Source organism: Musca vetustissima, unplaced genomic scaffold (assembly GCF_032173495.1).
Source record: "Musca vetustissima isolate MV318-11 ecotype Yass unplaced genomic scaffold, APGP_CSIRO_Mvet_v1 utg1843, whole genome shotgun sequence".
In the NCBI taxonomy this organism is placed as follows: Eukaryota; Metazoa; Arthropoda; class Insecta; order Diptera; family Muscidae; genus Musca; species Musca vetustissima.
Window position 1 is genome coordinate 14765 of NW_026882325.1, and position 27307 is coordinate 42071.

General features: G+C 35.0%; 3 protein-coding genes across 3 annotated transcripts; 2 read left to right on the plus strand and 1 right to left on the minus strand.

Annotated features, from left to right (window-relative positions):
* Positions 1-2565: 2565 nt before the first annotated feature.
* Positions 2566-3372, minus strand: LOC133328668 (sepiapterin reductase-like). The gene has a single exon (XM_061537211.1). It carries the CDS (start codon positions 3358-3360, stop codon positions 2566-2568), a length of 795 nt encoding a protein of 264 aa, XP_061393195.1. The 5' UTR covers positions 3361-3372.
* An 8089-nt stretch (positions 3373-11461) lies between these two features.
* LOC133328676 (sepiapterin reductase) lies at positions 11462-12379 on the plus strand. The gene has a single exon (XM_061537218.1). The coding sequence runs from the start codon at positions 11478-11480 to the stop codon at positions 12312-12314; it is 837 nt and encodes a 278-aa protein (XP_061393202.1). The 5' UTR covers positions 11462-11477; the 3' UTR covers positions 12315-12379.
* A 2286-nt stretch (positions 12380-14665) lies between these two features.
* LOC133328652 (uncharacterized) lies at positions 14666-25784 on the plus strand. Its single transcript, XM_061537195.1, has 4 exons — positions 14666-14692; positions 20745-20933; positions 25068-25168; positions 25238-25784. Exons 1-4 carry the CDS (start codon positions 14666-14668, stop codon positions 25782-25784), a joined length of 864 nt encoding a protein of 287 aa, XP_061393179.1.
* Positions 25785-27307: the final 1523 nt, after the last annotated feature.

Consider the following 27307-nt stretch of genomic DNA (forward strand, 5'->3'; position numbering starts at 1 on the left):
GACTTAGATAGGCGTGGATTTTTAAAAATAAGTTTTTCAGGGACTTAGACAGGCGTGGATTTTTAAAAATAAGCTTTTCAGGGACTTAGATAGGCGTGGATTTTTAAAAATAAGTTTTTCAGGGACTTAGACAGGCGTGGATTTTTAAAAATAAGCTTTTCAGGGAGTAAGTCAGTCGTTGATTTTTAAAAATAGGTCTCATAAAAAAATAAGTTTCTCAGGGAATAAGACAGGCGTGGATTTTTAAAAATAAGTTCTTCAGGGAGTAAGTTAGTTGTCGATTTTTTAAAATAAGTCTCATAAAAAATAAGTTTCTCAGGGTATAAGACAGGCGTGGATTTTTAAAAAATGAGTTCTTCAGGTAGTAAGTCAGTCTTCGATTTTTAAAAATAAGTCTCATAAACAAATAAGTTTCTCAGGGAATAAGACAGGCGTGGATTTTTAAAAATAAGTTCTTCAGGGAGTAAGTCAGTCGTCGATTTTTAAAAATAAGTCTCATAAAAAAAATAAGTTTCTCAGGGAATAAGACAGGCGTGGATTTTTGAAAATAAGTTTTTCGGGGAGTAAGTCAGTCGTCGATTTTTAAAATATAGTTTTCAAGGGTAAATAAGCGTGGATTCTTAAAAAATTAGTTTTCAAGGGTAAATAAGCGTGGATTCTTAAAAATTAGTTTTCGTGTGTAAATAAGTGTGGATTCTTAAAAAAAATAGTTATTCTAGAACCAACGCCATCGGGAATTTTTTAAAAATAAGTTTTTCTTGGGCCAACACTCGAAACGATAAGAAAATGTGGACCGATATTAAGAAATTTTGGCAGGCAGATTTACAATCTACAGACCTCATATTTACATATAATGCATGTTTTGTAAAAATTTTCGTTTCATAAAAAAAATTGCAAGTTCGAACCTCTGTGAGGGAGGGTCCTAAACTAGGTTTGGTAAACATATTAGTATTCCTTTGAAATCTCTATACAACAACATCGAGCTTATGGTATGGGAGAGTATATCAAAAACCGTAAAGGAAAAAATTACTGGATTTAGTATGCCCTTTACCTTATGGTGGTCCTTGACCTGCCGCAAGTCTTTGAAATTTTGCACATACAAACATTGCAACTATTCATAGGTATGATTGGTATTGAAAATGGGATATATTGCTCCACATTTTGGTATTGCCCCCTTATTGGGTATTTTTGACACTTTTTTCAACCAAATTGGCCGTACTTTGGTATGTTGAGTAATTTGGTATATTAGTCAACTTTTTACGAAAGTCACCATATAACGCCACCCCACCTTTTTGGAGTTTTGGGGATTTTTTGTACGATTTTAAACCGATTTGGCTGTATGTTGCTATTATGTGGTTTGATTGGGTGGCACATCTTTCTACCAGGAATTATCAATATTCATTCGCTTTTTTTAAATAGCCCAATATGCTTTTTGTACCGATTAAACTTATATGTATTTGTATCAGTTGAAATGAAAAAGAAGTGAAAAAGGTTTAAGTTCGTCCGGGCCGAACTTTGGATACCCTCCACCATAAGTATACCGAAAGATACTTGAAATAAAAATATAGGGAACATACCAAAAATTGTCTTATATGGGACTACCCGAAAAAATTTAGCTATATTTATAATTTTTAGTGGAGAAATTTGGTACCCATTGTACTAAATTTCTGCGAATTCGGTTTAAAAACGCGCTTAAAACCCCCAAAATACCGTAAATTGGGGCGTACCGTTATAAGGGGGCTACCAAAAAAAGTGGACCGATATTTATAATTTTTAGTGAAGACATTTGGTACCCAAAAAGAACCCAATGTACCAAATTTCAGCGAATTCGGTTGAAAAACGCGTTCAAGAATCCCAAAATACCGAAAATTGGGTGGTATCCTTATTTGGGGGCTATGTCTAAACGTAGACCGATATAGCTATATAGTCTTAGAATTTTACCCTGATCAAGAATATATACTTTATAGGGTCGGAAATGAATATTTCGATGAGTTACACACGGAATGACAAAATTAATGTAACCTCCATAATATGGGGGAGGGTATAAAAACAGCCGGGCGTACATTTGTAAATTAACTCCAAATTGTATTCCAAAAAATATATTTTAATATTCTATATTTGACAGTCTACCACTGTACGGCACTTCAATAATAATGACTATATAACATTCCCGAATACATATATTATGGAATTATTCAGAGGTTCATATTCAGACGGAATTGCAAGTTGAACCTCTATCTTATGGTAATGTAAAAAATATAGCCATAATATTGTAACTGATTAATTTTAAATTCAGTTTTTATTATTTTTATTTTCCAAATATTTACTATGCATTATTACTTTTAATTTGACATGCGAATAAATAACCAAACTTGCTACTTGTTTTTCCTGTTTTGTTTATTACCAATTTTTTCTTTGTATTATTAAACAATTTGAGCACACAAGTTACATACAAGTTGTACTACAGATAAACATACATTCATACATATATACAATGTTTATAACTTTATTCGGTCAAATGCCGTTTTGTGAACGACTTTCACTTCACTCCACCACCATTCGCCACTAATCAAAATAGTCAATATGTGCACCAGATTTGAATTCAACTTCTTCCAATATGTGAATGAATTTCTTTGTGGTCTGTTCGGTGGTTAGCATCGTTTTACTGTCACGTTGACTTTTAAATGCCTCCTGCAGATCCTTATTAATTGTTTCCTTTTGAATGACAATGGTCATATCCGTATCAATAGGTCCAGGAGCATAGTTGAGTACCAATGTATCGGTGTTTTGTTCTTCCACCGCCAATACCTTGAAATACATTTCCCTTGCCGCCTTGCCCGAACAATAGTAACTCATCGAGGCGAAGGGTTCAATGCCACACAACGATGTTATGTTGATGACTAATTTCGGTATTTGGGCGAATACTTTAAAAAACTCCCCATTCAGGGCAATTGTGGAAAATACATTTGTGTGATAGTAATCCGACCAAACATCGGTATCGGTGACATCTTTGGCAGCTTTCGAAACATCCCCCACAGTACCGGCATTGTGTATAATAAAAGCTTTTTCAAAATCACAGCTACTGGTGTTGGATTTCTTTAGGGAATCACTTAACAGTTCTTGGAAATGCTCGACCTTGGCTTTACCCAAATCCACGGAATATACTAGCACTGTGACGTCATGCCGCACAGATTCAATTTCTGTTTTGGTTTTTTCCAAAGCCACTTGATTGCGTGCCATTAAAACAATTACGGAGCCAGCTTGGAGTTTTTTGGCCACCTCAATGGCCATACATTTGCCAATGCCACGGGAAGCACCAGTTACAAGGAAAAAGGTTTTCTTAGCCAAATCTAACACCATGTTGTTGTTGTGTGTATTCGTATTTTATGGAGTTTTTTGTTTTCGTATACAAGCTTAGAGAAACTATCTATTTGAATGGCTAGTTCTAAAACAACTGTTGATAGGTTGTTGCTGTTGGTTGGTTGATTGGTGGGTTACACACATCTCAATCTCATGGATGTGTTTATCAGTTGTTTGGTGGAGAGAGATGCCATGCTGGCCAGAATCAATAAAATGTTGAAAACAACTTGTTTGTTTTTAGCGGTGAATCAATTCGAATTAATTGGAATCGATTTTGTTATCGATTACGGTGTTTTTGTATAACGGATATTTGTTTAAAATTTGTTAATTTTTGAAAGAAACGAAATTGTTACTCGTTTGCAACACTTTGAAATATTCGATAGAATTCATATATGGCCTGTTCCCGTACTGCAAGAATCTACTACGTTTTACTACGATAACAAATTTTCCTTTATGATATCGACAAAAATAGTAAAAACTAGTAGATTCCTGCAGTACGGGAACAGACCAATAATGTTTAATGTATAAAATTGAAATTTAATTTATATAATTTTAATTTAACAAAATTTAAGAAAGAAATTAAACAATAGCATAATGTTGATTAGCTATGTGTGGGTTTCTAGTTTTCTTTTTTAACCAAATTGTTTAAATAATTTAAAGAATCGACTATTAATAAATCTAATTTGCACTAATTGTAAAATATAGATTTGTATTTCTTATTTTTTCAGTATTATTTGAAAATGTTATATTAATTATTATAAAAGAGTAATAATAACTCACTTAAAAATTAATTATTATTAAATATTATTTTTGTCATCACATACTTTTGAAAATTTCTTAATTTGTTTTCTTAATCTTTTTTTTAATCATTTCATTTATTCTTGATAATAGCAAGAAAATTAAACATTAAATAAATATATATTAATAAAAGAGTAAAGTGATTGACTGACTTAAGGGAACCCCCCCCCCCCTTTCACGATTTTAATTTTTCAAGATTTTCAATGGGCTGGTAAATCCATACCAACGCTTGTTAAGGTTTGTAACTTTGTACATATATAATTGAAGATTTAAAAGAGAAGAAAAATTATTTACAAAAAATTTTTGTTATTGTATTGTTGTTGTTTTTTGTAATTAAAGAAAAGTCCTTATTTTTGATGGCGGGCATGATAACTCCTCACTGGAACATCGGAATCCGAAAATTCCAACGCTCTAAAATTAACAAATGGTGGACCTTTTTTACCAAAAACCAAGTTAAAAAATAAGGAAGATCTTCACCGATTGGCTTTATCCTAGTTCATACGAGAGCTATACACTCCCAGAGAAACGTTGCAAAATTTGGAACCGATTGGATTATTAGTTTTTGAGTTATCGTGCCCGCCATTCGCAAAAAAATGTTTAGAGAAAAACGCGTTTAAAGTTTTAGAAGCCCTTCAGCCGTCACTTGATGCTGACACAATAAATCGGCTATATCTTCAAGAGTTCTTGAGATTTTCACTTGAAGTTTTGTAGAGACATTCTTTAATCAGTGTAGATTCGAATTATATCAACAAATTTTTTGACCCCGAGAATGGGGGGTCCCCTTAATAAAAGAGTAAAGATTCATTAACGGTTCACTCCTAGTCCAAAGGTGTCAGATAATGCTTAGTTTTTTTTTCAAATTCGTACTAGAACGGCTCGAAAAGTATTAAATATTGTACAGTTTGTATTTGGCGAAGCGGTTGAGCTAGAGCTCTTAAATTTGGAATGAAAGTCATTGGCGGAGTGTAGGATAGATGTACCAAGCCGTATTTGAAAATTCAAATTAAATTTGTTACAATTTCGTAGCGAATTATGGAATGTAGTCTCATTTGAGAAATTAATAATGACAACCCTTTTTAATGTGGAATTTATATGTCAATTTCAAATAAAAAGAAAAATAAATTCCAATGTAGATGTATTTAGGTAGTCGCATCGACCCAGTTGATTGTAACATTGAATGTCAAAACAAATTGTTGTAATTTTTAATTCGCCTTAAAAAATTAATTAATTTTTGTACCAAAATCGTTTATTCAAAGTAGTTCTAATGTTGTGTTTTCAGAAGATAATTTTTTCAATCACCATTTGATTCTGATTATGATAATCAGATTACAAATTATAATGGACAGACGGACAAAAATTTGAGTAGGAGTAGTGCAGCTACAAACTCTTAAGGCAATACATAGTTTTAACATAGATGTGTAGGGTATTAAAATAGTTCGTTCTAATTGGTTGAATTAAATTTGCCTAAATTTTGAAATGCCAAGGCGAATTAAATTTTATTTGCCTTGTTTACAAATTTTGACATATTATGTTACCAAAAAAATTGCTTTGTTGTAGTAATACGCCGATGCGACTACCTAATATATGTGCCTTGAATAAATTCCATAAAATTTTATGTATGTCGACTGGCATATTTTCAATAAATTAAACAAAATAAAGCTGCACCTTTCTCTCAAGATTAAACCATGCTTGTTACAACTTATATTTATAAGCTTTAGAGGCAGGGAACTTCAAAATATTTATAATTATAAATGATTTAGCAATGTTTCCCACTGAACACATGATATGCGTATATTTCGAAGGAAGATATTTTCAATTAAATTTTGAAAGCTGAATTTATGAAAAAATTGGAAACATATGACACCACATATTACACTAATAAAAGGTAACAGTAAATCCCAGCTATACTCATGTATAGAATCAATACAAAAATGTGTATAAGTCATCCATTTTTTAACCGATTTCTTTGACTTTTACCATTTTCGAAAGCTAATTTAATTTTCTTCCCCGCAATATAATAAAACTTATATGGCTTGATATCACAATTTCATCGTACAGTCCGAAGAAAAATAAATTTTGTCATTTTATGCGTATTTTTTCACATTTCAACCGCTGTAACTCAGCCAATCCTCAACCGATTTACCAAATATATATATATTGTTTGAAAGAAAAAATTGTACTCTTCGAAAGAAAAAAAAGAATAATATAAATCCGTTATAAAGTAAATAAGTTATTTAAGTTTCAAATGGGAAATCCATGAAACCACGTTTTTCTCTATATTTACCGTTATAAAATTAATTTTCGAAGTGACCCAGAAAAACTAAAGGTATTTTCGTGGTCCAGGGACTCCAACTAAACAGAATTGGTACATTAGAACCCCTGAAACATTTTTGTGTCGCACAGTGTTATAACACGATGCCAAAGTAGATAGTTATGTCATGGGTCAGTTTGAGGTGGTGTTTGAAGTGTGTACTCATGTATACGAAAAGTGCTAAACGGAACTAAATTTGGTACAATTTGAATTTGGAGTCACGGATAGATTTGGAAACCCGAAATTTGAAATTAAATTAAAGTTAAAAATTAACATTACCGTCGGAGTGTAGGATTGGAATATGTAGATACTTTTGGATATTTATATTTAAAGTACTACTTTGTACAAAAAGTACTAAATGGTACTATAATCGATACCGATGGAAGCTGAAACTCTGAAACCGATAGAGCTGAACCTCTGAAATTTGGAAATAAAACAAATAACGCATTGTAGAATTGAGGTACGTAGGCAGTTTTGAAAATTTGTGCACTAAATTTGGTACAATTTGAATTTTGGTTGAACTGATAGAGCTGGAATCCTGAAATTGGGAAATACGATTTCTATTGGTTTAATGATATACACTGAGTCAAAAGTTATTTCATTAATGAATATAAGTTTATTATTTTTTTAAGCGAAAATTAATAACAACCATGGTTAAACCTTGAGAGCAATGTTCAGGTTAGAAAATATATTTTACTAAATTTATTGAAAATATGCCGGTCGACATTTTTCATATTATTTAAAATTTATAAATGAGTTTCAAATTATAAAGGTTTGTCATCATAAAATTCGAAAATGAGACGACCTTCTGTAATTATGCCATGATATTCAATATGAAAAAATAATTAGTGTTAAACAAAAGCAATTGCAAACTCACAGAGAAAAGTATCCACCGGTATTATTTACAACTTAATAACGTTTAAAATTCAATATTCTCATGGAATATCAACTTAAATATTGCAACTGATTTTTTTACACTTTACCCGTGAGTTTGCTTATCTGGATAGACATCGTTAGAATTCGAGACCATGGTACGCCACACAACGATTGTCGAGAAAAAATTAGTTATTCACCATGCTGAACTAGAAAATCTAAACGGGAAATAGTGGAAATACTCAATATTACACAATCTAAAAAAATATATTGGGGCACAAAACCGAGAATCGAATTTGCAACAAACAGAATACCAGCGGGAAAAAAAAAACTATTCAATATAAGAGACGAAAACTGGTTACTTCGACAAATGGCCTAAACTTGCTGAAATTGCAGAGAAATGTCAGGCAAATTCAACTTATTTGGACCTGAGGACGAAGTAAGGTATGGCGCAGTTCGAAGTAAGGTATGCACACAAATCCGACCGTAAAGCATGGGGCTGTATAAGCGCTGACGGAGTAAGAATCTCGATTTTATTGAAGGAGTTGTGGATAAGATTTATTATTTAAACATTCAAAACTATTATTTGAAATGTAGTGCTGACAAATTCGGATTATGGACAACATTTCAATTTTATAAAGATAATGACCCCAAACACTCGTCTCAAATCGTTCCAGAATTGATGGTTTATTTGATTTTATCCAATAAAGAACTTATGGAGTATGTTGGAGAAAAATATTAAAAGCCATAACATCTCAAGCACACCTAGTCTAAAAAACGTTTTGCAAGTAGAACGGAAAACGATAACAAGATTATGGTAGATTTTTAGCTCCTGGACGATATTACGACTGCTAACATGACGGTTAATTCTCCGATTTTATCGACATTTTTATCGGCATTTTCGCCTTTGTTAAGGCTTTAAATGTACCGAATTTTCTCTTTGTTCACTTCCATTATTAACGCCCTGTAACTCTCACCTTAATGCACCAAACAAAATACAGCTAAATAATTTGAAATTGTTTGATCGATACTTTACGATACCTTTCTGCTCTGAAAAGGAATGTTCTAGTGTGATGCCAAATGTCCGAACCTTGACGCGGTTGAATTTAATTCGTAGATGCAATTTCGCAACAATATTCAACATAAATACAACATATCAAGTAACGACATTTGTAAGCCACATTGCTCAATATGCCTGATGAGCCGCTTAACCAATGGGGAAACCCGTCGCATAATGGTGGGAATGTAGTATCTCTCTGGCTTTCCTTTTCATTGCAACTCCGATCATGTAGCTCATCTCGAAAGATAAAATAATTTAAAAAATTTACATGAATGATCCTTCGCCGTAAAAAGGTATAAAACTCAATAAAATTTATTGTTGATGAAATCGAATTAACTAACAATATATTTTTGTTTTTCACATTTTGGAAAATCCAAATCCCTCACAAATATTTAGCAAGAATGAAAGAGCTCCCCCCAAATGACAGTGTTACTATACGGAATTGTACAGTCAACAGCGGTTTTCAAATTAAATCACAAATCTGTTTAGGTCATAAATTTCGTACAACAATTCCTGTATTTAAAATCGAGATAGATTCAGCAAAATATTCATATCAAGTAGCCCCACAACGATGATGAAGTGGTGCTCTGATCGGCAAAGAGAATGACAACAGTTTTGACTGAACATCTGAACTGAACATGGTAGGCTACTATGGGTTCAAAATTTAAAAAGAACACACACAACAAGCTTCATTGAATCTGTTTCATACACAATCTGATTATGCAATGAAATCCACTACAGGAGTACTATTGTTGCTGTTATGTAGACTGGGATCACCCAGTAAGGTTATCATGTGTGCAAATATTTTAGAAGCATCTTAACGTTCTATTGAAGGCCTGATAACGTCAACGACTTTTTTCGCGTGATTCACAAGCGATTTACTACGCCACTGATATGATGCGCGTGTAGGGTGTTGAGGGGCGATTTCGTTTTACACAAGAATCACTTTCCTCCCATAGTAACAGAAATTGTATGTACATACATTTGTTACATATGTACATATATTGTAAATAAATATATAATACTTGGCACTAGTGATAATTTATAAATCAGCAAAATTACAACAAAGACCAGAAACAGGGTGGCACAGTGTAACAATTTTAAATTTTTTGGAAATTAATTAATTAATATACCTTAAAATTAGATATATTTAAAATTATTTTGAAAGTGTGTTCAAAAGGTTCTCAATACGTAAAAACGGTCTATATTTAGGAACGATAAAAACTGTTTAAACCAGCATACTTGTACAATACAATAAAGCCTCTTGCAGGGACGAACGCAGGGGGGCGGCCCGGGGACCAAGCCGTATCTGTGAATCCGACGAATTGACGGTAATTTGGCATTTCAAATTCTTTGAGGGTAAAATAACTCCGTACCAAAATATTCAATACAGTTCTGGTCCACAAAAATTGCTTCAAACTTGGAATCAGTTTCGATCCACTCTTCATTCCACAAAAATCGTTTGAAATCTGTCTTCAAAACGTTGGGCGCCATCGATATCGCAAAATTTCTCGACGTCTTCAAACAGCATGGCACGATTGACGATATCAACCACTTTTGATATGTCAAGCACTTTAAACCCCGTTCTATGACACTTCATTCGACGAAAATCGTAGATCTCTAAAACGTTGGGCGCCATTTATATTGCAAGTATTCTCGACGTGTTCAAATCTCGTGACATGATTAACGGTTTCAACACCTTCTCATAGTTCAAGCTGGCATCCTTTACCTTTGCTGACACCTTTGAGATCGAAAACTAAAAGATTTTATTCTGATACTCGACTTCGGGATCATCCAACTGTTTCAGCATTACCATTAAGATTCCGTACGTGTCCAAAGCTTCAGATGATTTAGCCCTTCGAATAACAAAAATCCTTGGGGGATTTCGACCTGTCTCCTTGAGGATACCCTCAAACTGTTGATTAAAACAATTAGCACACCTCTCGTTTCGTTTCGTCGTTAAATGTGACTGAATACCTATTTCCCATTTTTCCACGGTTCAAGAGCGACTTAACAGTGGCTCACAGTTTACTCACTAGTTAAGATCGATCAGCTGATAGGAGAACGCTAAGGTTATGGAACTTGACTATGCGAAGAACGAACCTTATAGAAATTGTTGAGACTTTTAATTATATATTTTCAAATAATCTCAAACAATCTCGTTCCTGAAGCGATTCGATCTAGGCCATTCATTTAGTTCCATAGTTCGTTTTAATTCAATCAGACGAACGACAGGATCGAAAGAAACAAGGTGAACGAGAGCAAAAATTAACGACTGGAACTAGATGAACGAAAGAACCGAACCTTCATTGAACTAGTTCGACCTAACTCTAGTAAATGTTTAACGTTGTAGATTGATTCGAAATATAGCATAGCGAACTCAATAACTTATACCATATTGATATTAACAAATTCCGATATAGACATAGTTTTTCTATAATTTCGTCCGAGGTCATGTAAATTGCTCACCAACGAATGACCTCTAATTTAAACGAATTTTTACAAAGATCTTCGAATTGTGTATAGTTTTTCATGTTTGCATAAATCAGTTCAATTTAAATTTAGACTCTTCACCGGAATTAACAATCGAATAGAAACACTGTGCCTGTGAGCGGTTCAAATTAGTTGAATCGATTTGAACCGCTTTGGGATAGATTCCCGCGCTTATCATCATGATGAAATGAATATTGACAAACCTCGATTCGCACAGACAGCGTAAAACACCGATCGATAGGCAGACAGACAGAAAAGAGATAAGAAATTCCCGATGTGGTGATGATACATTTCACTAAGTTCGTCGTTCATATAAATACATAGGAGTCTGGTCCAAACAACTTGGATCTACATATGACCAGCCATAAAACAAACACAAACACCGCTTAAGAAAATTGTGAGGAAAAAGTTTTCTTGGTAAACAGGGGAACGACAAACATTTCAGTGCAGTACAGCAGTCGATAGTGGAATAACACGCTCCGGGTCTTTGGTGGAAGAAAAGTTATTTCCTTTTTTTAAATAAATAAAAATAATTAAATTTTACTTTAAACAAATAAATTAAGAAAACAAACAACAACAACAATGTCAGCCAAAAGAATGGACTTGAAGAAAAAATCCCTTTTCATCCTGAGTGGTGTCACCAATCCCTTGGGCAAACATTTGGCCATTGAAATGTGTAGCCGTTTCCAAATGGGATCTCTCGTCATGCTCATGGATGTCGATGACAAGTGTCTGCAAGAAGTTCGTCAAGAAATCGAGACGTCGACCAAAGGACTGCAGGTTGTTTGCTGTAATTTAATGGAATGGCAGAATGCCGATTCCAAGTTATTCCACAATTTACTAGCGACTGTACTCAGCCTACCCCAGCAGGAAGCTGGAGGCTTTAGAGAATTCGAATTTGCTTTAATCGTACACAACGAAGGTACTTTTGCCACTCATATGCTAATGGAACCCCAAGATGCCGAATCCTGGATGGCCTTTGCCAATCAACATTTGTATGCTCCCGTTGCCCTAAATCAAGAATTCATCAAGTGTGCCGCGCTTAAGGATACCCCCAAGCTGCTGATCAACATCAACTCGCAATTTATGATCCAACCGATGTTCTACAGTTCGTTGAAGTGCTCCTGCAAGAAGGCCCGTGACATGTATTTCCGTTCCATTGCATCCGATGAAAGTCTTCGTAATGTTACCGTTATGAGTTATGCTCCTGGTATTCTCAAGACCCATCAGCCACAATACGATGAGAACAACAACGTGATCGATGTCGCCGATGTTATGGCAGGCGAAGAGGAAGAGAAGTGGCTGAAATTGCCAAGAGTTGAACCCCAGCAGGCCACCCTTAAGCTCATCAATATTTTGGAAAAAATCTCCTTCATCTCTGGTCACGATGTGGACTACTATGACACCTATGTTTTATGAGGAGTACTGTACAAATATTATCGGAAGCTAGGGTGCTACCGCTGCCTAGCAACTGATAATATTTACACATCGCCTAATTCAAGATTTCCGGACTTTGCTATTGTTACTATGGACCTACGAAGAGATAACGATTTCAACCACAACGACAATGATGATGATGATTTTGATAATGATGATGAAGAAGAAGAAGATTTTGAATTATTTAATAAACTACTAAGTAATCTTTGGATTTTGCTACAATTATTATTGAAGCAAAACGAAAATACTGATGAAACAGAAAGCAAAAATGAAAATATGTTTTATTTCTGGGGGGTAAAGGGAGAATTATATCAAATATTACTTGTATTCAACTCAGCTGAATAGAACGTTTTCAGGGAAAATAATATTTAGCCAAGTTGAACATAAATTTATCTAAAGAAAACAGAATTCAGCCATTTTATATAGAAATTTTCCTGTTAAAAACTATATTCTGCCCGGCTAAATAGAAGTTTTCCTATCGTCAACTCTATTCAGCCCAGCTAAATAGAAGTTTTCCTATCGTCAACTCTATTCAGCCCAGCTAAATAGAAGTTTTCCTATCGTCAACTCATTCTGCCCGGCTAAATAGAAGTTTTCCTATCGTCAACTCTATTCAGCCAGGCTAAATAGAAGTTTTCTTATCATCAACTCTATTCAGCCCGGGTAAATAGAAGTTTTCGTATAGAAAACTCTATTCAGCCAGGCTAAATAGAAGTTTTCTTATCATCAACTCTATTCAGCCCGGGTAAATAGAAGTTTTCGTATCGTCAACTCTATACAGCCAGGCTAAATAGAGGTTTTCCTATTGTCAACTCTATACAGCCAGGCTAAATAGAGGTTTTCCTATCGTCAACTCTGTTCAGCCCGGCTAAGTAGAAGTTTTCCTATAGAAAACTCTATTCAGCCGGGCTAAGTAGAAGTTTTCCTATCGTCAACTCTATTCAGCCGGGCTAAATAGAAGTTTTCTTATAGAAAACTCTATTCAGCCAGGCTGAATATCAGTTTTCTTATAGAAAACTCTATTCAGCCAGGCTGAATATCAGTTTTCTTATAGAAAACTCTATTCAGCCAGGCTGAATATCAGTTTTCTTATAGAAAACTCTATTCAGCCAGGCTGAATATAAGTTTTCCTATAGAAAACTCTATTCAGCCAGGCTAAATAGAAGTTTTCCTATAAAAAACTCTATTCAGCTAGGCTAAATAGAAGTTTTCCTATAGAAAACTCTATTCAGCTAGGCTAAATAGAAGTTTTCCTATAGAAAACTCTATTCAGCCAGGCTAAATAGAAGTTTTCCTATAGAAAACTCTATTCAGCCAGGCTAAATAGAAGTTTTCCTATAGAGAACTCTATTCAGCCAGGCTAAATAGAAGTTTTCCTATAGAAAACTCTATTCAGCCAGGCTAAATAGAAGTTTTCCTATAGAAAACTCTATTCAGCCAGGCTAAAAAGAAGTTTTCCTATAGAAAACTCTATTCAGCCAGGCTAAATAGAAGTTTTCCTATAGAAAACTCTATTCAGCCAGGCTAAATAGAAGTTTTCCTATAGAAAACTCTATTCAGCCAGGCTAAATAGAAGTTTTCCTATAGAAAACTCTATTCAGCCAGACTAAATAGAAGTTTTCCTATAGAAAACTCTATTCAGCCAGGCTGAATAGAAGTTTTCCTATAGAAAACTCTATTCAGCCAGGCTAAATAGAAGTTTTCCTATAGAAAACTCTATTCAGCCAGGCTAAATAGAAGTTTTCCTATAGAAAACTCTATTCAGCCAGGCTAAATAGAAGTTTTCCTATAGAAAACTCTATTCAGCCAGGCTAAATAGAAGTTTTCCTATAGAAAACTCTATTCAGCCAGGCTAAATAGAAGTTTTCCTATAGAAAACTCTATTCAGCCAGGCTAAATAGAAGTTTTCCTATAGAAAACTCTATTCAGCCAGGCTAAATAGAAGTTTTCCTATAGAAAACTCTATTCAGCCAGGCTAAATAGAAGTTTTCCTATAGAAAACTCTATTCAGCCAGGCTAAATAGAAGTTTTCCTATAGAAAACTCTATTCAGCACACTTAGCCCGATTTAGATATGTTTCGTCATGGCTTAGCTGAAAGTATTGGAAGTTAGTAAATAAGTCGTATTGTTTCTCTGTGTGTGCCGCAAATGAATCAGATAATATTCTGATAACACATTAACGCGTACACACACCGCACTTCAAGCGACAAATAATTGTCGATGGCAAATTCAGCAGCCGCAGTTTCTGCCCAGACTTTAGATGTGGCGTGAGGTTCAATTCATTTCGCGCGGGGGTCTTCTTTTGATATTTTTGCATTGACACCAATTAAGAAATGGGATCACCCCGAAACCGCACTTCGGTATGACCTAAATTTGAAAAAGAAATTGGAGCAATCAACAAAAAATGGAACAAATATGCGGAAATATTCGAAATTAAACGGGTCATCAAAAACTAAAAGCAAACAAAAAAATCAAAACAATTTTAATAAGGTGTGTGAATGTGTGTGTGTGTTTGTGAGCAAAAAAATGTTTATGTTTACTTTTTCTTGAGCTTTGTTTACGTCAATTCCGCAAAATTGCCGAATTTCGTTGACGTTCTGCGACAATGCCGGTTATAACTGTTTCTTACATGAGTTAAATTTGTAGGTCATTGCAGGGTCTCGGTGCGGAAAAAAGTCTCATGGAAATTGCAGTGACAGTCGAGTTTCATGCTGAGCACAAAAATACTTCAATAAGCGAATTTGGAAATTAGTTAACATGGTGAAAGTGTCTATAAAAATCCAACAAATGTCAAGGTGTTTCGGATTCATAAAATGTACTTTCATAAGTTACTAATAATTGATTACTTTATTTGTTATCAATGAAGAATATTAAATTCAAAATAATTCAAGGTGCGGACTCCTAACTTTGCGTTTCTGTGACCTTTCTTTAGTGACCAGGAGGTCAAGGCCTCTGTAAAAATTACTGTTTTCTTCCAATTTATTTGGAAAAAGGGCAGTTCGGAAAGGTCTTAGCCTAGCACAAAATGCGCAGTATAAACAGAAAAAAGTGAAGTGGTTTGGAAACTTCCATCTCTGTTATGAACATATGTTAAATTTTGTTTCGATCTCGCAACACCTTCATAGAAAAACGGACGCATCCGCAATTTTTTGAACACCTGTTTCTATATGAAGGAGTTGCCAGATCGAAATAAAATGTAACATGTGTTCATAACAGAGATGGAAGTTTCCAAAACGCCGTGCTTTTTACGCTAGGCTAAGAACTTTCCGAACTACCCTCATATACAGATTTCTCTTGTTCAGAGGCTTATACTAAATTTCATGGAGAATATTTTTGTCTTTGGTACCATCGTTCTAAAACGATATTTAGTGTGAAAAATGTATACAAAATCGGAATAAGGTCGATTTTAACCCTAAAATTAGTTTTCATATTTTTAGGATTTTTGACGTGAGTTTTGATCTATTCTGAGAGTTTTAGTGAAAATTTATGGCGAACATTTTTGAAGAATATTCTGATCTGCTAATTTATCCCATTTTAAATGAGTTTTCAATCATTTCTCAACAGGACCAAAAAGGAAGTCCCCAGATTTTTGATTGAGGGTTAACATATTATACAACAAGTATGAAAGTCAGTCTATGTTGCGGACAGATACACACCCTCAGATTAGGGTTTGCCAGAATTTTCGGAATGAAAGGGGTTTCGAATTTTATGTTGATCAAATCGGTTATTCAATTAGCTTTAAGGTAAACTCCCCCATTCTCGATTTTGAAATTAAAATAATTTTGTTGTTGTTTTCTGTGATTGAAGAAAATTTCTTATTTTTGAAAGAGAAAGAGTACATGTCTGGCTCTCGTATGAACTAGGATTATTGAAAAACTAACAAAATGACGGACATTTGAAAAAAGTTTTTTCTTTTTTTTTGGAAAATCGCCTATTTTTAACCACAAATTTCAGAAATTTTTAATAAATAACTATAATTATATTAATAATTATCCCTCAGCCTTATGGCTTATGAGGGCGTATACCCTTTGACACGGTGAAAATGTGCCTCATCGAAATATTGGTTCTAGACCCCATGTTTCTTTCGACCAAATTCGTTTTAGAAAATATGGATTTCATCAAAACTTTGCCCATCTTATTATTTCTTCCAAACATAGTTCAAGTTCGAAGATGGGGAATATCGGCCCACTCCTTCCGGTACCTCCCATACAGGGGCTAGGGTTAGGATTAAATGCGGTCTATAGTTCATATATAGTTCATTATCGAACCTTACGTTCTAGTTTTCTTTTATCTCGATATCCTCCGCAGGTGAAATGATTACAACAGAGTCTTAGAACCAAACCCACAACGCAGAACAAATCAGATGAAAATTTTAATATAAAAAAGAGGTTTATATATTTTGGTGTAGTCCCCAAAAAAAGGGGCGAATATTAATAATTTGTTATACGACTACCAAATTGCAGCGAATTCGGTTGAAACCCCCGCTTAAGAACCCCAAAATACCGAAAGTTGGGGGTACCCTTATATGGAGGTTATCCGAAAAAATGGACCTATATTCATAATTTTTTGTGGAGAGATTTGTTGCCTATTAAGAATTCCAAATACTAAATTACAGCCAATTCGGTGCAAAAAAACCCCAAAATACTGCAATTAGGAGGTAACGTTATATGGAGGCCAGCAGAAAACGTAGACCTATATTTATAATTTTTTGTGGAGAAATTTAGTTCCTAATAAGAACCCAACGTACCAAATTTCAGCGAATTCAGTCAAAAAACACGCTCAAGTACTCCAAAATACCGAAAATTAGAGGGTACCCTTATACGGGAGCTATTCGGGTAATGTGGACCACTATAAAAAGGCGAGACCTTTTCAAAAAATCTGCGAAGAGGTATTAACCCTCTGAAAAATTGATATGCGAAATTGCAGCTTTGGTTGGATAATGAAGATAGAGCTTCAAAATACCACAAATGGGGCGGTACCCTTAAACGGTGATTATTCCAAAACCAGGGCCCATATATTTTTGCATTTATTGATAACCAAGATTTAAATAAATAGAAATTTATAACAGGCAATCCACAACGTGTTTTTTTACTTTTTTAAAACGTTATAGGTCAGGAACCCAATTGTTTTACTTTTTTGCAGAATCGTAATCAGCGCCCCGAAACCTTTATATGTGGAATTTATTTATTTCAAAAACCCACTGCCCTTATATTGCCAAAATAATGATCTCTGGCCCACAATGCGACAATATTAAAAATAATTGGTAGTCGTCATTACCCGAAGTTCCTCTATCTATTGTGACAGACGGGCATGGCAGAACTCTAAGAGGAACGCGTCGGTAATTCTTTAAAATCTAACGAAATTAATGCATTACATTTTGTTGTTTCTGAGATAACTATTTCTATTCCGGAAATTTTCAGCAATTGTGTACTTATTATGGAAAAACTCGTTTTAGAGCACTTCAAACTTTCCAATATCTTAATATCTATCTATCTTCTATCTATATATCGACGCCTCCAAAGAACAGTATGCTAAGTCTGAAAAGTAAGTTTTTCGGTAGAAGCTCTCAAAGTATGGAAGTTTCTTATATCTTACGTGCCATGCTAAGTACATTTTTGCTTATAACTTTGGTTTGGATTGGCCGATGATTACCAAAATTTCACAGAATTTAAATTAAGGACGTAGTATCTAAAAACGTAAAGAACTTTAAAACATGCTAAATCGACTTACCATACTATGGTTTATAGGCGTCGATATATAAAAATGAATTGCTGTTCGTTAGTCTCGCTAAAACTCGAGAACGGCTGAACGGGTTTTTCTTATCGCAGTCTTGAAATGTTCGTGGAGCTCCAGGGAAGGTTTAAAAGGCGAGAAAAAGTCAAAAACCGCGAAAAATTTGCAAAAAGTATTTTGCAACATATTCGCATTTTCGCGGATTTAGTATCGAGCTATTTGGATTGCACCACGTTCTTGTTGTTATTTTGAGATATTTTTGGCGAAAATCGGTAGCGTTTCATTCGTTAAGCCTACATTTGTCAATTATTGAAAATTTTCAAAATATTTATTTTCTTTTTTCAATTGGAGAATACAACAAATAATTGAGAAGTACACGCGATCATTGTATGTACACGTTTTCCATAGAATGCACGTACATTTTAGGACTAATGCAAGGATGGAAAATCAGAAGACATTCTGAATCAAGTTCGTGTCCATTCAGGATATGAAGGATTCTAAGATCCATGCCCTGGATTAATTTGTTTGAAAGTAATAATAATAGGAACATACTGTTCCTTAAAGTACCTGAAATGTTGATATGCCACTCGAAATATCAAATCATTTGGTTATAAGCCTAATCGTTTTTCAATATCTTTCAACTTATAAACAGAACCCTTCGCATATATCCGATACCAAAAAATGTGCAAAAATCTATCATTGAGCTCAGCTGGAAAGAGAACAACTAACAACAAATCTGCAATATTAGAAAAAATATCCAAGACATATTATCTAATTTGAAGGTTTTACCAAAACCTCCGTCCGATGTTACCTATTCGTATTGAACATGTCAATTACCTCAAAATACAGAAGAGTGAACTGATATTGACAATTTTAGTAGGATTCATGCCACCAAATAAAAACAACCAATTACAGCTGATTAGGTTGAAAAACGTGTCCAAATCCCCAAAGGATCGTATAATGTGGAGTGTCATTATATAGAGGCTTTTCGGAAGCTTGGCCAAATTTTGTTAGGAAAATTTTCTACTCGATGATCATCCAAAATATAAAATTACAGCCAAATAACAAATATACTTGGGCCAATATTGATAATTTCAAGTAGAGAGATTTTCTGCTCAAGAACTATCCCTTACATTAAATTAAAAGCAATGCGGTTGAAAACCGTGCCCAAGATTATACCCCAAAACATGTGCCAATATTGATAATATTCGGTACGGACACTTTCTGCTTACTTACAACCAATTCTGTTGAAAAAATCGTTACAATTTCTCATACTGCGAAGTACCGTTATATGGGGATACCGTAAATAGTGAACTAATATTGAACATTTTCAATACCAAATATCGTAGGTGTAGTAGCAATGTATGTGCAAATTTCAGAGAACTATCTTAAATGGTGGAGTATAGCTTATTATTGGGCTATCTTGAATTATATTTGTGAATTATACATCAACAATTATGCTATGCAAGACAACGTTTGCCGGGCCCGCTAGTTTGTATATATTTTCAATATATTAACTAATTCCAATATTGTTTACTAATTTTGTATATAGTATGTGTAATAATTAAAATTCAGTGACGAAAAAATTGGTTTTGGAAAATCAATTTCTGAACCATTGTGCGGTGGATAATACAAATTATCTATATATTTTTTTTTTTTGCTCATCAATGTGTTACCCATTTTTGGTAGCAGTGTCTAAAATAAACGGGATAAATCGAAACCATTAAGGAGGGATTTAACAATGACAGAGAGCATAATAGAATTGTTCTAAATAATTTACTACCCACTTAATTAAACACCAATCGTAAGCCTATTTTCAATACATACACTTTACCTCTTCCCACCCACAATATTTACATGTTGATGGTGACATTTATCTTCATGAATGGATGGATGGAAAACATCCGAATGTACATGTGTATGTATGATGTTAACAATACCTAAGACATTGACCATTCAAACTCCCAGCCAGCGTTGGTGTATAATCGAACCCATTTGTTGTTTTCTTTTTCGTTTCGATTTTTTTTGGTTAATAATCTGTCATTACTTCTTAGAAATTCTTGAAATTATTCACAACCCAAATGCAAACTCTGCAAAAACACGGAGCATCATCGAAGTCGAAGACGAAAGCGACCGGAAAATATTATCTAATGTTATAGCTGTCTGTCAGGCAGACAAACTTGCATGTATGAGCAAATGCACGAATTCTCTGGATGATAAAAACGACTTCGTTTCAGAATTATTTTTTCGTTTTTCTAGATGGATGACCATTGGTTTGTGGATCGAATTTCAGCATTTGTCAGAAACAAGTGATCATTGAGTGTGGTAAGTAAGTGAGCTAGTGACGGGAACAAATTTGAGAATATTCTGAAATTACAAGCGCAGGATAAGGATGATGCTGCTGCTGACCCACAAGTGGATGGTGTCTGTTACACTCTGGTGTTGTGTGGCGTTACTCTTACCGTCGAAGGTAGATTTTGTGATTTTTATGAAACTTATAATGCGAAAAGGATTGCGTGATGCATTTAACATTCTCTAAGGCAAAATAAGTTATGTCCTGCGGCATTGCGGATATTAGTGACATTCTCTGGCATTGCTCATCAATGCACTCCGCGCAGTCTTATTCGCATCTTTAAAATAATGTACGTAAAGTTTTAACTAAAAAATTGTGTCATTCAGATAGACGCAGGATGTGTTTGCGGCGAAAAAGGCACTGACTACTGTTCGGGTTGTGATGGACCACGTGCCGTGAGACCCAAACATCGGCATTTCGAAAGCAAAGAATTAAATGTGGCACCGATCGGTGATAAATGTTGGTGTACGAAAAAATTAATCGAACCAGCCGTGTTGCCGAAAATCAAAGCGGTGGTAAGTAAATAAAAAAACGCAATAAATTAAAATTTAAACCGAATACTAATTACGTAGTATGACAAATTTGTTAAACTCTGAACAGAAACACGTATAAATTATATTACATTGCACTTGAGATTACATCGTATATTTGGATTAATGGATATGCGTGTTCTTCACATGGTGGTATAAAGCACATTGCTGGGTGAAAAAAGCAAACATGACTATGACATATTTTCGCACACTTCCAATATAGTTCCACACTAAATTTCAAATGGAAAACAAATCTATACCGACATTTAAAAATCTGCTGTCCTTTAAAATAGGTTTGGGAAGGTATTGACATACTATCAATAAGTCAAATCACACATAGCGAAGTTATTCGGACTTTAATGGTAGATATACGTGGGAAATTAATGTTTAAAAATGGGAAAAATAGGAAATATACTAAAGAAAAGCAGTTAGGAAAGGGCAAAAGTCGGAAGGGTCGATAGGTCAGACGTACCAACTTTGATGGCGATTCATGAAATCGGACAAAATTTAATAACTTTTTTCAATTTCAATTCATTTTTGTATACGAGCATCTAGTCCAAAGGGTCAAGAGCGATTCAACAACAAAATATAGACTACTCCAAATATAACTATATATGAAAAAAGTTCAATCTATTTTAGACATGTCACTTGTAAATCTAAAGATTTGAAGTCAACTGGTCATATTCGGGAACCTCCGTTATTAACACATAATAAATTTTGTTTCGATCTGGCAATTCCTTCATATAGAAACATGTGTTCAAAAAAGACGCATCCGCTTCTTTTACAATGAAAGCACGCACGTGGACGTTTACAAAACCCTTAACTTTTTTCTGTTTATACCGCGCTTTTTGTGCTAGGACAGTTTCCGAACTGCTCTCGCATCTGTACGAAATTTCGTAACAATCAGATAAACCATGATGCTTTCAATAGGGCTCGTACTTGAGAACCAGACAAATGAGCTTTGATAAATTCCATCCCATAAATGTGACTTGAATTTTGTTTCCAACGAACATATGCACGAAGTCATAATACCCTCAACCACCGCGTGGAAGATCAAATGCCTTTCCATTGTATAGAAAAAGCAGAAGACTTCATAAAGAAATGCGAAAAATCAGTAAATTGCTGCAAGGAGAAAACAATCGTACTAAATCAAGTAAAAATTGTCAGTCGGGTTTGCCGACAGATATATGCCTTCAGCCTATTGGTTTGCGGAGGTCTACGGAATAAAATACACATTTTATTATTCTCTTTATATAAGGTATATGTTTTGGTACATCTTCTTGGCAGCGATCTCCTTGGCGTTGACTTGCCTTGCAGTTCCTGGTACTGATGATTCATTCATCTTAACGACAGGAGTCTCATCGATCCCAGTCTCCGCTTCGACAGGAGCCAGTTTCCTCTAATAATTTGGGGAGATTATCCGTCTCTAGGCTTTCATTCACGTTGTCGAGAACAACAGGACTTGAAGCAAAAGAGAGATTCAGAGGATTAGCTTGGGTTAACATTGAAGTCTGACCTTGTAGAGTTCGAGAGTGAGGGTGCCAAGGCACACCAGCACCAGTCGATCGCAAACAATTTCTTTTTTAATTTTAGAAGTGTGGGGAAGGCTCCATAGAATATGATTTTGGTGAGGGATTGAGGTCGACCATGGCATAGCCTCTTACCATGTCAAGGACTTGACAACTATGCCTGAATGATCTTTTTGAGGCGCCCAAGTATCAAAAAGGCTCCGTTGTAATATAGTCAGGACCCTGACTACAAACAGTGGAACACTGATGGGCACGAGGTCGCATGACATCCCAGCGTTGGGGGGTCACTTTAAGAGACTCTCCCCCTGATTGTCCGCGACTGTTTATTTGTTCTTCACAGTTACCCAATGAATAGTATTGGGCTTCCCACTATCCGCAATCTGTGGATGTGTCCGTTAGCATTCAGCTCTGCTCACCGAAGGTGGATCATGTGTTGGTCAAGTGTTAGGTTGTGAAAAGTTTAATTCAAATCGAATAGTCCGTTCGCATGATAATGCCCTGCAAACATTTGATTATTTTGTGTGGGAGGTACCACAAGGAGTGGACAGATGAGTTCCATCTTCCAAATGTAATTAAATTTTAATCGAACATTTCATACCATTGTTATTGGATTTAAAAATTTTCAAAATTTTGACCCATCGTTGGGGGAGGACTAGAAGAACTAAACTGTTAAGTCACATCTCTCAGCAATATACAGGATTTTAGTTTGTACAAAGTTTGATTTGAATCGGATGCTCTGTTCGCATTTTATTATAAAATTAATTTTCAACTCAATTTTTACCATTTTTTATGGGGAGTTACGAGAAGCAGGCAAAGTCGGTTCTTTCCCCAAATTCGTTCATACTATGAATTTGTAAGAAATTTTACGATTTGCACAATTTGGATCAAATCGGAGATTTCATTAATCTTATATTGGATTTATAATAATTGAAAATGTTGAGGTACCAGAATGAGAGGACCAATGAGTACCATTTTTGGTCTTGATATAGTTTAAATCGGATTGTCCGTTCGCAAGACATTATAAAATTAATTTCCAGCCAAATTTTGACCATTTTGTGGGACGGGTATCAGAATTGATTAAGTTTTTGCAAAGTTTGGATGATGTTATAGAGCACACAGTCGTCCAGACTTATGAACGGACGTTTGTTAACTGACTCGTAATTGTCTAAAACTTTTTTGGTGCAAAGTAACATAGGATCTAAAATCAATATTTCTATGAGGCACATTTTTGTGCATATACCCTCATTGGCTATAAGGTGAGATAAAAAAAAAAACTGCAACAAAGTCAAACACCATAATTTTTAAATTTTTTTTAATTTTATTGAATGAAAGCAAAAAATGTCGGAAATAGCATCAAATTTTAGAATAAGTTTAGATTTGTTCGAATTGGTCACCTTTGGCACGAATAATGACCTTCTAACGACCAATGAAACCGTTACACTCTGTCCTATATTGGCCCATTCCCGGCGAAGGGTTTGAGGTGATCGACACTTTGGTATTTTTATATTTTTAGTCCAGACACTATAGTCCAACGGATTTTGATGGCCATTGTCCGCTGGAAATAAAGCGAAGAACCTCATATCGTAATCATCAAGGGAACCCCCCCCCCCATTCTCGATTTTTTATTTTTAAGATTTTAAATGGGCTGGTAAATGAATACCAATGCTTGTTAAGGTTTGTAACTTGGCACATATGTATTTGAAGATTTAAAAAGGAAGAAAAATAATTTACCAAAATTTGTTGTTGTTGTTTTGTTGTTGTTTTTTGGGTTCAAAGAAAAGTCCATATTTTCGATGGCGGGCATGATAACTCCTCACTGGAACATCCGAAAATTCCAACTGTTTTAGAAAGAGGACATGTCTGGCTCTCGTATGAACTAGGATTATTGACTTCGCACAACAATTAACAAAATGGCGGAACTTTGAAAAAAATTTTATGGAAAATCGCCTATTTTTTACCACAAACTAAGTTAAAAAATAAGGAAGTTCTTCACCGATTAGCTTTATCCTAGTTCATACGAGAGCTACACACTCCCAGAGAAACGTGTCAAAATTTGAAACCGATTGGATTATTAGTTTTTGAGTTATCGTGCCCGCCATTCGTTTTGAGAAAAACGCGTTTAAAGTTTGAGAAGCCCTTTAGCCGGCACTTGATGCTAACACAATAAATCGGCTATATCTTTAAGAGTTCTTGAGATTTTCACTTGAAATTTTGTAGAGACATTCTAGAATTAGAGTAGATTCGAATTAAATCAAAAAAAAAAAATTTTGACACCGAGAATGGGGGGGGTCCCCTTAATGCGTGACGCGTGTTCAAGGTCTGCGGCCAAAATGTTTGCGCGCGCAAGGCTTTAATACACCTTCCAGAATATTTTGGAGATAATACGATTAATCGAGAAATCGATTAATACGAGCGGAGAGCGACCATCGGTATATGAAATCTATGTACTGCAATCGTAAAGCTAAGGAGCTTCACATCATATTCGGCATGATCGCTAAAAATGATTCGCATAATCCAATTAGAAATAAAAACATAATTATTATTTTATTAAATTCTTATATTATAATTTCATTCTGACCTTCAATTCCAGCAAAAGAAGACGCTTTGCAGCTGTAAAGAATCATCATCCAGTTCTTATTCTGGACCAACAATATTTTCCTCCAGCTCGTCCAGTTTATATAACGTGCCACAGTAGGTTATAAATTTTATTTTCTAATTAACAACCGATAAACCCCCTTTCCCTTCCCCCATACCTTTCAGAACCAGTTATGTATCCTCCTCCTCCTATAAAGACGATTCACCTCCCGCCGATCCAATAAGCGTCAGCCTTGCCATACAAGCTGGCAAAGCCATAGAAGTTCCCGAAGCAAAATTAGCCTATGGCTTCGTACAAAAACCCATCGATGGTCTACCAAAAATCTATATTTCGTCGGTAAATGAAGAAAATCTCTATGCCCTGAATAGTGAAGTTATAACGCTGAAGAAAAAGGTGCCCCTTTCAAATGCTAAACACATCGAAGATGAATATCCCGAGGTGGAAGATGAAGAGTCGGGTAACGCAGATGCAGAAGATGAGGATGATCAACCCCGATTGACATATAAACAATTGGGTTATGTTGCGGAAGAATATAAAAATCCAACATTTGAAGAGGTTCGTTCGTCGTATGTCTCTTCGTCGAATAGTGCAAGTGAGCGACATATTGTACGGGGTAAAGTTTCGGTGGATTGTGGTTATAAACCGGGTCGCATAGCACCATATCGTAAAGCAAAGCATGGACATTTAGGAAAATGTGATGATGAATATTGAAGTTGGGATTGGCAAAAAATTATAATTTGTTGGAATTAGTTTTTAAGTAACGAAGTTAATTTAAGTTTTATAAATTGTTGTTAATAAAAAAATACCGATGTTTGTAATCTGTTCATGAAAATTCGATAGGCTATGATCGGTTATATGATCTTTTTGGTTTCTAAGAGATATACTAAGTGATGACTTGCCTTGTGTTCTCATGAGAATACAAGGCAAAGACCAATTGGTCTGGTAATTATTGAGAAGATCTACTACCCACTCATCTTTAAGAAGTCCAATGAAATCAAAAAACAAAAAATAAATAAATAAAATCATCTGGTCATCTATGAAAAAAACTTCTTAAAATCTATGAGAAGGTTTTATGGATGCTATGAGAATTCCAACATTCTGGTCTCATATGCGAAGATCTTCTGGTATTCTATAGGAATATATTCTGATCTGGTCGAGAATAAATTCTGCAATTCAATGAGAAGGCTTTCTGGACTTCTATGAGTAGACTTTTTGGACTTTTACTAGAAGACCTGCCGGACTTTTATGGACTTCTGGGAGAGGACATTCTGGACTTCTACGAGAAGACCTGCTGAACTTTTATGAGGAGACTAGCTGGACTTCTGTGAAAAGAACTTCTGGACTTCTATGAGGAGACTTTTTGGGCTTACATGAGAAGACCGCCTGGTCTTCTGTGAGGAGACTTTTTGGACTTCTATGAGAAGACCTGCTGAGCTTCTGTGAGAAGACTATCTGGTTTTCTATGAGAAGGCCTTTTGGAGTAGACTTTTTGGACTTCTATGAGGAGACTTTTTGGGCTTACATGAGAAGACCGCCTGGTCTTCTGTGAGGAGACTTTTTGGACTTCTATGAGAAGACCTGCTGAGCTTCTGTGAGAAGACTATCTGGTTTTCTATGAGAAGGTCTTTTGGAGTAGACTTTTTGGACTTCTATGAGAAGACTTGCTAGAATTCTGGGAGAAGTTCTCCTATGAGATTAACTTCTGGTCTTTTGAGAGAAAACATGTTAGACTTCTGTAAGGAGACCTTCTGGTCTTCTATGAGGAGACTTTTTGAACTTCTGTGAGAAGAACTTCTGGTCTTATTGTCTGAAGACCTGCTAGACTTCTGGTAAGCGACTTTCCGGTCTTCTATGAAAAACCTTCTGGACATTTATAAGAAGATCGTCTGGACTTTTATGAGGAGGCTTTTTGGACTTCTGTAGACTTCTGAAAACAAATCTTTTGGACTGCTATGAGTAGACTTTTTGGACTTTTATGAGAATAACAATTGCTGGAAAACATCTCCTGGATTTCTATGAGAAGACTTTTTGGAGCAGACTATGAGAAGACCTTTGTGTCTTCTGTCAGAAGTCTTTATGAACTTCTATGAGACACTTTCTGGAATTCATGAGAAGACTATCTGGTCTTCTATGTGAGGACCAAGTGATAATCCTACTGGTTTTCTATGAGAAGTTAAACTGCCTTGTGAAGTGTAACTGGTCTTCTATGAAAATGTGTTCCGATATTTAATTAG

Excerpts from the sequence above, each read along its gene's own strand:
- LOC133328668 (XM_061537211.1), bottom strand. The coding sequence starts at position 3,360 with ATGGTGTTAGATTTGGCTAAGAAAACCTTTTTCCTTGTAACTGGTGCT.
- LOC133328676 (XM_061537218.1), top strand. The coding sequence starts at position 11,478 with ATGTCAGCCAAAAGAATGGACTTGAAGAAAAAATCCCTTTTCATCCTG.
- LOC133328652 (XM_061537195.1), top strand. The coding sequence starts at position 14,666 with ATGGGATCACCCCGAAACCGCACTTCG. Across the intron at positions 14,693-20,744 it reads CACCCCGAAACCGCACTTCG|ATAGACGCAGGATGTGTTTG; the intron begins GTATGACCTAAA and ends TGTGTCATTCAG. Across the intron at positions 25,169-25,237 it reads AGTTTATATAACGTGCCACA|AACCAGTTATGTATCCTCCT; the intron begins GTAGGTTATAAA and ends CATACCTTTCAG.